The following is a 12,613-nucleotide window of genomic DNA, read 5'->3' as shown; positions in this document are numbered from 1 at the left end:
CATCTTTCATACTTGGCACATTGATTTTGTCACTCTGTGTTTTGAAGCCCACCAGAAGTTTTGTCCTGACATACAACATTCTAGAAGGGCAAATCTACTTATTAGGGCTGTTACTCTTATTTTCATTCGTATCCTTAGCACAGAGAATACTTTCATATTTCTTCATTCTTTTCTTAGATTGTATGCCTGAATAAAATATTTGCCTTTTTTTCCCACCTGTATAACTTTTTCCAGCATTTATGAGACATTTAGGGTATATTTTGGGTTTTTTTGTTTTTTGTTTTTAAAGATTTTATTTTTCCTTTTTCTCCCAAAGCCCCCCGGTACATAGTTGTGTATTTTTAGTTGTGAGTCCTTCTAGTTGTGGCATGTGGGATGCCACCTCGGCATGGCCCAATGAGTGGTGCCATGTCTGCGCCCAGGACTTGAACATGCGAAACCCTGGGCCACCGAAGCAGAGTGTGCGAACTTAACCACTTGGCCATGGGGCTGGCCCCAGGAGGTATTTTTGAATAAGTGTTCAGTAAGATAAATGCAGTAGAGTTACAGATAAATGTAAGACATGGTCCCTGTTGAAATCTAAAAAATACAACCTTGAAGTTTTCCTATTTTAGATGATAAATAGACAAGGCAGCAGAGGGTTTTGAGGATACTTTTGATAAGAGAATAGTTTTATCAGAATAGGCCATGGATAGAATACTCTCAATCACTATTGACAGTTTGTGTAACCCTTCCAGACCTTTTCCCTATGGATATAAAAATACACTCTGAAATGGATTTTTTAATAAACAAAAATAAGATCCTCATTTTTTGCAACTTTTTTAAAACTTAATTTATCATGGGCGTATGTGTCTAGGATTGCATATATAGATCTCCTTTTTTAATTACTGCCTGGGGTTGTCTTATGTGGTTGCACCATAAATTGTTTGGCCAAATCTCTTCACTATTTGTTGTAAAAAGTGCTAGAGTGAACATCTTACTCTAGTATTTCTGTATTGTAGAGTACAAGATGTGGAGCAGGATATTTTTACCTTGAAAAAGAAACAGTGGCTGGCTCAGTGGTGCTGCACTTAAGTTCATGCGTTCTGCTTTGGCGGCCTGGGGCTCACCAGTTTGGATCCTGGGTGTGGACCTGTGCACTGCTTATCAAGACATACTGTGGCAGGCGTCCCACATATACAGAGGAGGATGAGCATGGATGTTAGCTCAGGGCTAATCTTCCTCAAAAAAAAAAGGAAAGAAACAAACAAATCTAAGTTCTAAAATTATTTTAAAAATTCCACCATAGCTTTTAAAGACTCTATTTAATGTTACTTTTAAAAAAAATTTTGCTGTAATAAATATATATCTATTGGTAACCAAGGATTACACACATCCTTCTTACTCAGAATAAACTGTATTTTGAACAGATGAAAAAGTAGAAACTGTTTTTGTTTTCAACCAAAACTGTGGCTTTTTATTTTAGTTGCTGTGTATCATGGTAGGTGATAGTGTTTTCTGCTAAAGTGTAGTAGTAGTCTGTTACATATTACCAATATGGTTAACACAGAAAATTCTGGAATGTTCATGTGGAGTCTTCATCTTCACTGCAAAGTAAATACCTGTCGCCCTAAGTGAAGGAGAAAGAAGCCTGAAGACATGTCAAGCCATTAAAGGAAAATTGCAGCATTAGTTAAATATTGCTATTAGTAAACTATTAATTGGAAATATTACTTCCTGTGTTAATTTTATATCTTAAACCCTTTCTTAGCAGAAGATAACTCAGCATATTGGGAGTGTGTATGTTAAAAACCTGTCATTTTGACATGAAAATTAAGGTGAAAAAATGAACTTTTTTTTTATATTTTACTTAAGTGAATATGATTATATTCTTATGTCTGTGAACATTTTGTTTTGTTTTGGCTTTTTGTTTTGTTTTTTTAGTGAGAAAGATTGGCCCTGAGCTAACGTCTGTGCCAGTCTTCCTGTATTTTGTATATGGGACGCCCCCACAGCATGGCTCAATGAGTGGTGTGTTAGTCTGCACCAGAGACCCGAACCTGTGGACTCCGGGCCGCTGAAGCAGAGCACGTGAACTTAACCACTATGCCACTGGGCTGGCCCTGGAACGTTTTTAACTTACATTTTACAAAGGAATAGTCCTATAAATGGAAGCTTATGTTCTTTGAGAATTTCAGCAGTCTAAAATAAGGGAAAATGAATTCAAATTTTAGAATATGGGAACAACCAATAATCCACTAGTAATAGAAGACAGTGAGAGATACACTTAACCATTTATGTCAGGTTAAATTTCTGACCTCTTTCTTTCCAGCCTTTGTGTTTATAAGTATTTTAAAGAACAAACCATTGGCAATTACATTTTATTTGTTTTCTGAGGCGGTAGAATGACACCTAACAATGTATACTTTCCATGACAGTATAGAGAGCCACCTCATTTAAAAAGTCATTTGATAGAAAAATTTAAATAACTAAAAAAGTATATTAACAATTGGTGTTATTTAGTATTTCTCTTGGAAGAAATAGGTTGCCTGTGTGAATACTGTAGAATCCTTTAAAAGAAAGCTGTACCAAAGACCTTAAAATAATTAAATAATTAAAATAATTAGTAATGCAAAGATGTAAATTGAATTGTGATAATTTTACATACGGAGAATTCAGGAAAACATATAAAGGTGCACTTTAACAGTGAAAACACACCCTACTTTTAAAACAGCAACAGAATTTCACAAAGCTTTCAGGATAGTTGCTTTTCTACTTGTTTCTTTTTAGGAAATCCAAGATAGAGGTCCTTGCATAGATGTCCAGATATATTGAAAAGGCAAAACTACTTTTTATATTGCTTATTAGCCTGTTTTCTGGATATGCTGTTTTTGTTTTAGGAGTCACATGATGCATTATTGGAATTTGGAAATAATAACCTACAAATATTGGTTCATGTTACCAAGGAAGGGGTGTGGAAAAACCCAATTCTTCTTAAAATTCTGTCTCAACAGCCAGTAGAAACAGAAGAAGGTAAGCCTTAAAATTTCGCTGACTATATTGAAGGAGGATTTAGTTCTAAGAGAATTAAAATTATTTATAGGTTAAAATTTTGTAAATTTCACCTGTATATCTATACCAGTCATTCTGTTCTCCTTTGAATAATAAAAGCTAACCATTAGCATTTAATGTTTTGCCTAAGGATTCTTGCATTTTTTGGTAGTGTGTTAAGTATCCCTTTGTATTTATTTTAAAATGCTGCATTGAGTGAGAATGTTCATACAAAGTTCCTGAGGAAGAAATGAATAATCTGCTTCTGAGTCTTTGGTATATAGTAGAACTTTGCTCATATTTTGTTCACTGGTTACTACAGCTGAGGACCATGAAAAAAACTGCTATTTTATTTTAAACTTATGAAATATGGAATTTAGTGTTTTGTATAGAAATGCAAAGAATGAAAATTTTTGTTTGCAAAAAATTGTTGGTTTAGGTCCAGAAGATTTATGAATTTGAGTTGACATTTGCATTCTAGACACACAAAAGTATCTCATTTGATGTGACCAACAATTGTGATTTCATTTGCTTTAAATTAGTGGAAAATTAAAAGGATCACATTCTGTTATGTTAAGTATGTTTTGGGAATAAAAATGAGTTTCAGAACAGCTTTTATTTACACTTTTGGTACCTCCTTAGTTTAGGTCTTAGTACAGGCCGTTTGAATATTGATGCTTTAAAATATTCCAGTTAGTTTATTCATTCACCAGGTTTGACAACCTACTGTATACATGCTCTTTGGGTTTTTCTGTATAGTGAAAATGAGAAGATTGTCAGTAAGGGTACTTAGATTTTCTCTTGGTCCCCTTCCTCTGATAATTCTGCTTATCAGTTAGACTGACAAAAAAGGAAAAAAGTAAGGAAAAGAGCTATTAAATAGAAAAGAGATGGGTGTTTATTTTCTGTTGAGGTTCCCAATAAATGGCATCCCTTTGTAAATATAGGCAGATGGAGGCCAAAATATCACCTTTGTTATTAAAAAACGTTGTTAGAGGACAGAGCCAAATAATTTCAGAATTGCCAGAATTAGGCAGATCCCAGTCCAGATAAGGCCTGACTAGGGTGGAGAAGAACACATGCTCTTTGTAGGCAGGTCCAAGCCCAAGAGGAAAATGGATAGAGTTCCGTTAAATGTCTCCTGTTTATTTTCCCCTGATGTACTAATTAAATATATCACCCCACCTCAGGAGTTAACAGTACTTAATTTCTTTTCATGTAGAAAAGATCAAGAAATGGGGAGAAGCACTGTTTGCCTAACATTCCATGGTATTGTATCTATTGAATAAAGATTAATGAACTACCCACTATCTATAAGACTCTGAATGGAGACAGAATACCTACATATCTAAGGAATTATTCTGAGAACCACGGTATAAGTGGTGAGCAGCCTGTGGCTTGCCTGCTTTCTCAGTTGGCTCTTACCCTAATTTCCGGTCAAAAGATTAGAAAGCTTCCTTTATAGTTCTGCTGCCCATGCAGCCCAGATACTAACATTTGATGCCAGAAAGTAATGATTATCATCTCATTGTCTTCTGTTCAATAATGTAGTAGTCAGAAGCATAAAAACACACATTTTTTTTAACATCCGAGGAACTCAATAAGTGCTTTTCAGTAGTTTTTTGAATAAAAGAAAAGTCTATAGGATTTTTGTTTTTTTCTGCTTTGAATTCTTGAATTTTATTCCCAATCCCCTCCCCCCCCCATAAGCCCAGTTTATTACTGAAGTGTGTAATAATTACTAGTTCTTGATGCTTCTGCCTGACGTGATCAGCAGGGAAATGAGTGGGTCCCCCCACCCAGATTCTGGCCCATGTACTGAAGGCCTTTCCACACCCAGCAGCCTACCATAGAAGGTGGGGATGGTAAGGCCAAGGCCCCATTGATGCTTCATGGCCTGAGCCCCAGGAGTGATGGCACCAGCTGCCTGGGCATAGGCAGCCCACAGCCCCAGAGACCTAAGCCCCCATCAACAGTGGACCACATGGCCCTGGCCCCCCGACTTTCACCCCCCTTCCCCCGGAGTGATTCCACCTCAGAGCTCAGAGGACACCCAGAGTTACCATTTGGTATCTGCCAGTTTTTCCAACTGACCTATACCCTAGCCAGCACCTTCCTCCCCTACTTTCCTGATTCATGACATCAAAACACTGGCTTTTCTCCTTTTCCTTGAGGCTCAGGAGGGCCAAAGCAACAACCCTTCGCTGCTTTTTCTCTCTCCCCTACCGTGGGTTGAAGGAAGGGATCCATCTTGTGTAGAGGCACGAACTCCCTCCCCTAAATCAGGCTGAAAAGGAACCAGCCAGCTCTTACCTCCTCCTAATTGTTTTTCTTTCCAAACCCAGTTTATTTTTTGCTTCTCTTCTACCCCTACCCCCCACCTCTGAAGCCATTTTATGAATTGTTATATGCCACCTGAGCCTCCAGTAAAAACAAAAGTAGGCTTTCCTGTTAAAAAAGAAAAAAAGAAACTGCTTTTTAACTGGGCCTTAAATATTACCATTTTTTACATGATGGAATATATACGGGGTAAACTGTCATGATATTTGCAACTTATTTTTAAATGGCTTGGAAAAAGAAAAGCTAGGTAAAGAAATATGGCAAAACAGTTCAGTTGTTGAATCTAGATGGAGGAGAGGATATATGATTAAAAATTTTTTTGTATTAAAATCTTTGGAAAAAAATACAGAAAGGATCATATTTGGGAATGAGACTTCTCAGTGTGCATTTATTATATCCTTTTAAGTATTGAAGAGTATGGGTGGATTTCCTTTTAGAAAGTAACATTAAGTAAAAATTGATTTTAACATAACTTAGAATGATTTTTAAAATGCAAGATTGATCTGTATGTTAAAAATTGATACAGCGGTTTAACTGTAGTTATAATGTATTCAGTAAAATAGTTTTACCTCATAGAAATAATAGCAGACCTATAGAGTACCTGTTATGTGATGGGTGTTGTATTAGTGCTTGCTGTATCTCATTTAATCCATAAAATAGGTGAGAGATTACATATGTCCAAGGCCACATAGTTAAAATTGTGGAGGCAGAATTTGAGCCCAGGTGAGGAGATATTAAAAGCATTTGATTGAGGAGTGATAACCATTCAGTAGCAAAATACATGATTTTATTAAATATCTCTAATATACAAGGCATTGTGCTTAGTGCTGTTGTAGGGAATACAAAAGTTAGCAAGACATGTATTTGTTCAAATTGCTGGTAGTGTAATGAGGAAGATATCAGAGAGAAATAACAACAACTAATATTGAGCATTTGCCCTCTGCCTTGCCGTGTGCTAAGTGTCTTATCTGCATTACTGGTATTTCATTTATGATTTTTTCACCTCTGTGAGGTGGATATTACAAAACCTTTTTACAGATGAAGAAACCAGAGGCTCAGAGAGGTCAGTTAATTTGTCCAAGGGTCTCATAGCTAGTATGTGTGCGAGTCATGATTCAACTTCAGATTGGTGATTTCAAAACCTGAGATCTTAACCTTTATACTCTATAACCCTTTGTTACTGTACTTAAAGAGAAAACTAAGTGTGGTGAAGGAAGTAAAATGCTGTGGGAATTTAGAAGGGGGTGGGTTGTGTAGATTACATGCCTGTTTGCAGGTGTGGGGTTTGTGAAAATGCTTACAACTTGGTAGGGCAAATACACAGAACAGAATCTGATGTCAGGCAGAATAGGATGTAGGGCTGGCGAGAAATAATATGGACAAATTAGTTTGGAGAGAGTTTTTTTTTTTTTTAAAGATTTTATTTTTTTCTTTTTTTCCCCAAAGCCCCCCGGTACATAGTTGCACATTCTTCGTTGTGGGTCCTTCTATTTGTGGCATGTGGGACGCTGCCTCAGCGTGGTTTGATGAGCAGTGCTATGTCCGCGCCCAGGATTCGAACCAATGAAACACTGGGCCGCCTGCAGCAGAGCGTGCGAACTTAACCACTCGGCCACGGGGCCAGCCCGCTGGAGAGAGTTTTAAAAAGAATTGCTTGGTTATACTAACTGAGTTGATATCCTTGAGGAAAGGAGTTGACAAGGAAAGATAATGCCAAAATTTCATTTCTGTATGATTGAGAGAATACCATTATGGAAAATAGAAGTAAGAATGAGGAGCTATGTAAGTAGGAGATAGTGATTGTGAGTTCATTTTGTGGGACTAAAATGGAGAAGTGCAAGTGAAAGTGATGCTTTCCATCCATGTTTTTTGACCTTGACTGCATATTAGAGTATCTACAGAATTTAAAACCAAAACAACAAACACACACACCCCGCAGTCCAGGCTCCACCTGCTAAATCAAAATCTCCAGAGTTGGAGCTCTGGAATCCAGACCCTTTTGAAGTGCTGCAGGAAATGTGTACTATCTACCTGTAAGTAGTGAGAGTAGAAATTGGTACAATCTCTGGAGATGAATTTGGCAGCAGTTCTGCTTCCAGGAATTTTATCTGTAGATACAGTCCTGCATATGTGAAACGGCCTGTGTACAGGGCTGTAAAATGTAGCATTATTGGTCATTGCCAAAGATTGGAAAGAGCTTGCAAGTGTACCAGCAGGGGATTGCTTAAATTAATTGTAGTACATCTATACAGTGGAATACTATTCAGTTGTTAAAAGTATGGCAGTAGCTGTAAATGTCCAGTGATGATAGAATGACCTGTATGATATATTAAGTGAGTAAAGAAATACGTCTTCTGTACTCAGAATGTTTCTGAAAGGATAAAGAAGAAATTGGAAATGGTTACTGTTTCTTGGAGAGAGAGACTAGGGGACTGGAGTCAGAGTAGAAAGGAGACAACTTGTGTGTGTGTGCGTGCATGCTCTTTTTGTCTGGTTTATTTTGCTTTTCATCATGTATAATCTGAATCCAGCATTAGTTTCTCACATCTTCCACAAGTGGGGAGGCAACTTTCAACTCTACCCTTTTTTGTGTGCCTTTTGAATTTTGTGTGATGTGCCAATGTGGTATTACCTATTTAAAAAAAGAGAATTTTAAAAACTGTACAGTTGATTTTGCTGTGTAGTTAAGAGTGGGTGAATGGTTTGTGCCCCTCCCCTTCAGTGGTTTATGGTTAATATTAATGATTTCTACTTCATATGTCCCCTGCAGATCTAGCAGCATGGGTATCACCTGAGAGGCTTTTTTTAGAAAAGCAAAAATCTCTAGTCCCATCCCAGACCTACTGAATTAGAATTTGCATTTTGATAAGGTTCCCCAGGTGATTCAGAAGACACTTTCATATTTGAGAAACACTATTTTAGATGAACCACCTGAAGCAGTACCTGAAGCAGTTTATTTGCTCCCTACTTGTCTTGACATGCAGTTTTCTCACCTCTGTTCTTTAAATAATACTATGTAGTGATATCACCCGCTTGTTGAGTATCTACTATTCATAAATCGAGGGCTTGTCCAGAACACTGTACAAATCAGTGCTCAGGTGCTTAATCTTCAGTACTACTCAGAGCAGCGTTTTCCAAAGTGTGTACTGAATCAGGAACATTATTAGTACATTGTACTGATAATATACGTAAAAGGGTTCTCTGGTCAAATCAGTTTGGGAAACATTGGGTTAAATAAAAGTGAACAGTTTTCTTTATTGCAGGACTGTTCAGAGATTTGACCAAGGAATCCTTTTTTTTTCTAGGAATATCTCTCAGGTGTTTTGGTCGGTGGAATACACTTTGAGAAATGCCTGGTTTAGAGGAAAGAGCACCACTGGCTTTGGAATCCTTGGCAAGTTACCTAATTTCTCTGAATATTCATTTTCCTAACCTTAAACTGGGGATAATAATACTTGCCTTGGTGGTGGTGTGAAGAATAAATGAGAGGTATATAAAAACACTCAGCTTAAAGCTTCGTACCTCCTCAGTGTTCCAATGGTATTTAATATTACATAGGTTACTTCTTTTTCTTGCTGTTATGCTTATAGTTCATTTCACTATGTCTTACTGTCCTTATCAGAAAGTGAGGGAGGAGAAGGTTAAATGATTCATTTTGGTGAAATATTAGTAGCTTTATTAAAAGTTTTGGTGTTCAAAAGAAAACTACTAAGTAATATGAGAATCATTAGCAAAATTAATTTATTTTGCTCTGCTCTATTGGATGAGTATTGAGACCAGAATAAACTTCCCAGTTATATCAAAGGAATTTTTAGTCACTAAAAACAAATCAACAACAACAAAAGATATCAAACTTTCATCTGAACACCCTTGACATGTTTTGTTAAACTGTTTTCTTTTTTCTTTTTTTAGTCAATAAATTGATTGCACAAGAGGGTCCTTCCTTTCTCCAAATGCGAATAAAACATCTGTTGAAATCTAACTGTATCTCCCAGGCTACTGCTTTATCAAAACTGTGTGCAGAATCTAAAGAAATTTCAAATGTGTCATCCTTTCAGCAAGCGTATATCACATGCTTATGTTCCATTCTCCCTAATGAAGATGCTATTAAGGAGGTGAGTAAAGCAGATAACTGCTGTTGTCATTCACACTTACTATGAATTTAATAGATTTTGATAAATATTGCACAGCAGGATGAAAACCAAGACTCATTTTTTCAGGCTACTGAAAAGTACTATTTTAGTTGTATATTTAACTGTTCAACAGATTGAATATAAAGTTATGTGTTGTAGGTGGATTTGAAAAGTAGATAATTAAAGAATATGCAGATGGATGTTTATGTGTTTGGGGGATGGTTTGCTTTTAAATCTTTAAACGTGAAAGTTGTTTTTTCTTCTTAAAGTAATGATTTCTCTGTGTTTGGGAAATGAAGAAATTATTAATACTGGTGTCAAGGGATAAACTAAAGACAATGGCGCTTAACTTTAAGTAGCTTTATACATTTAACTCTGTAAGCAGAGAAGTATAGAACTTTAGAACCCATGAATACGTTTTGAACAATGGTTAAGTGGACAAACTGGATATCATGGAAAATAATTAAGTAATTGAGTTTTTTTTAAAACTATTTTATCAGTCAGATTGCATCCTTTTTTTTTAACCTGAATCATTGTTTTCCTTAGAAAAGTTGGAATTAGTTTTCGCTAATAGTTTTTGATAAATTATACAGAGAAAAATGAGGAATTCCTAGGCTCTATTCCATCGTCTTTAATTCTCTTCCCTGTCGTTCAGATCTGACATAAGGATTCTCATTTTACCTCTACACTGAATTTTCTTATTAAATGTAGGGATCCCAAGGATCTGGTTTTATGCTGTAGTAATTTTTAAACTTTTATGACAATTTCACCTATAAATATGCAACTCTGTCTTTCCTCCTCACTCCTTTAATATACAGACTCCACCAAGACCAACAACTTATTGATCCTGTTACCTTTCGCTCTCCCTCATCCTTCTTATGGACTCACTTCCCTCTGTACTCTGCTTTTCCATAGTCACTCAGTGTTATCGCTCCATTTCATACACACTCAATTCCTCTGCTGGTCTCTCCCTTAATTAATTGTACTTATTTGACTAACCAGTATCCTGATTATCCCTAAATCTCCACCTACTCTATATTTTTACCGGCACCAGTGGCACTAAACTTGGGTGGAGAAAAATCTGCCAATGGATTTTACTTTAATTCAGTCACATTGTATTTCCTTAGTTCAGTCACTCTCCCACTCTTAGATTACCATTTCATACTTTTTCCTTTCTCTTCAAACCTATGCTATAATACCTTCTATCCCATCTCACTCTCCATTGATGAACTTTCTCCCTGTTTCTCTGAGGAAATTCGGGCAGTTGGAAGAGAATTTCCATAAGCTACTTCCATGACATCTATTCGTCTACCTGCATCTCTGCATATACACCTTCTCTTCTGTTACTAAGGATAAACTACATCTGTTCTGGGTAAGGCTAGTCCCCCTGACTTCTGCATCAGATCCCATCTGCTCTTGCTCCATCAAGGATAATGGGACAGCAGTTCTCCTTTTCTCTACTGTGTCATCAGTTTCCCCCTCAGCTGTAACCATCCCGTCAGCGTTTATGCTGTTATGTCTTCCATTTTTAAAAAAGAATCTTGAGATTCTACTTCCCCTTCCAGCTGCCACCCCATTTCCCTCTTGGTTTTCCAGTGTACTTTCTTGAGTGAATTGTCTGAATTTACTGTTTGACATTTTTCTCCTTGAACACATTCTAATATGGCGTTCACCCCTGCCAGGCCACCACATCACTAAATCCAATGATGATGTCTCAATTTTCGTTTTACTGAATCTGACTTCTTAACTTTGTCTTTTGAACTTCTGACAGAGTTTTTCCACTTGGCTTGTGGAAACTCTCCTGGTTTCCGTCTACCTAACTGGTTGCTCGTTCTCATTTCTACCTTGCTCTTCCTCCTCATCTTTCTGATGAGTAAATGTTCCCATACTCTAGGACTCTGTCCTTGCATGTCCTCTCTTTTTCTATCTACACTTACTCCTTTGGTGATGTCATCTAGACTCAGTGGCTTTGATTACCAAATGTGGTCTGAATCCCAAATGTTTTATTTCCAGCCCAGTCCTCTCCTTTGAACTCCAGACTCATATATCCAACTACCTAATCACTGTCTCTACTTGTATTACTGATAGCATCTCAAACCTAACATGCCCACAGCTAAGCTCCTGATATTAGGGCTTTGTTTTTATGAGTTTTCTTCTGAATAAAGTCAGTTTCCTTCCAACTATATTCTCAGTGTTGGAGGTGGTAGGGGCAGGGCAGGTAGTGAATAACCAGCTACTGGTTTGTTTTTTTTTTTTTTTGAGTCCTTATTATATGTTAGGCACTATGCTAAATGCTTTATGTACATTGTCACATTTAATCCTCACAACTCTTAGGTAGCCCCATTTTATTGGCGAGGAAAGTGAGGCTCAGATTAAGTAATAGGTTCATGGTTATGAAGCTTAAAGTGGTTAAGCTGAGATTCAAACCTGAGTTTGGTATACTATCACTAATATTATATTAAAGATACAGGATAATAAGTATTATCCTAGGTGGTATATATCTAAGGATTTATATACCAAATGCTGTCTTAGGCATTGGGGATACAAAGATGAATCCAGAAGCCTCCGCACTGGTGTACTTGCTTTCAGTCTTGCCCTCTACATTTTGTTCCTCCCAAATGTAGCCAGAATAATCTCTTTAAAACTTAAGTCAGGCCATGTCACTCCCTTGATCAAAACCATTCAATAGCTGTCATTTTCCTCAGAATAAATCCAGAAGTCTTTATTCTATGTGTTATGGCCCCTGGTTGCTTCTCTAACTGCCTCTGACCTTCAGTGCTCACTGCTCTCCAGCCACCTTGTCTTTGCTGTTCTTTGAACAAGCCAAGCGTTTTTCTGCCTTAGAGCTTTGTGCTTGCTATTCCTTCCACCTGCAGTACCCTTCCAGCAAGATAATTTGAATGGCTCATTCCCTTACATCATTCACGTCTCCTCAATATTGCCATATCAGAGAGGCCGTTCTCACTTTTCCATCTAAAATAACACCCCATCCCCTTACTCTCTCCTATTTTTCTTCAATAAATATCTGCTGTCATTATTATAGATATATTCAAACGCGTCTGAAATGGACCCCATCACTCTCTGTCCCCTTACTATATCTGTTTTTTCCT

At 37.1% G+C, this 12,613-nt stretch overlaps 1 protein-coding gene across 4 annotated transcripts in view; it reads left to right on the top strand.

Annotated features, from left to right (window-relative positions):
- RLF (RLF zinc finger) overlaps positions 1–12,613 on the top strand; it is a 72,124-nt gene that overhangs the window by 28,892 nt on the left and 30,619 nt on the right. For 2 of the 4 annotated variants that reach the window (XM_070610051.1, XM_070610052.1), the window contains exons 4-6: positions 2,880–3,012; positions 8,676–8,764; positions 9,283–9,485. In XM_070610051.1, coding sequence (XP_070466152.1) covers positions 9,324–9,485 — 162 coding nt within the window. In that variant the 5' untranslated portion in view covers positions 2,880–3,012; positions 8,676–8,764; positions 9,283–9,323. Of the gene's footprint in view, positions 1–2,879; positions 3,013–8,675; positions 8,765–9,282; positions 9,486–12,613 lie in introns of those variants that run through there. The other 2 variants (XM_070610050.1, XM_070610053.1) reach the window with 1 other exon arrangement.

The sequence above is a fragment of the Equus przewalskii genome, chromosome 2, assembly GCF_037783145.1.
Source record: "Equus przewalskii isolate Varuska chromosome 2, EquPr2, whole genome shotgun sequence".
In the NCBI taxonomy this organism is placed as follows: Eukaryota; Metazoa; Chordata; class Mammalia; order Perissodactyla; family Equidae; genus Equus; species Equus przewalskii.
The sequence above is the reverse complement of the archived record's forward strand: the minus strand, read 5'-3'. Positions and strand labels throughout refer to the sequence as shown.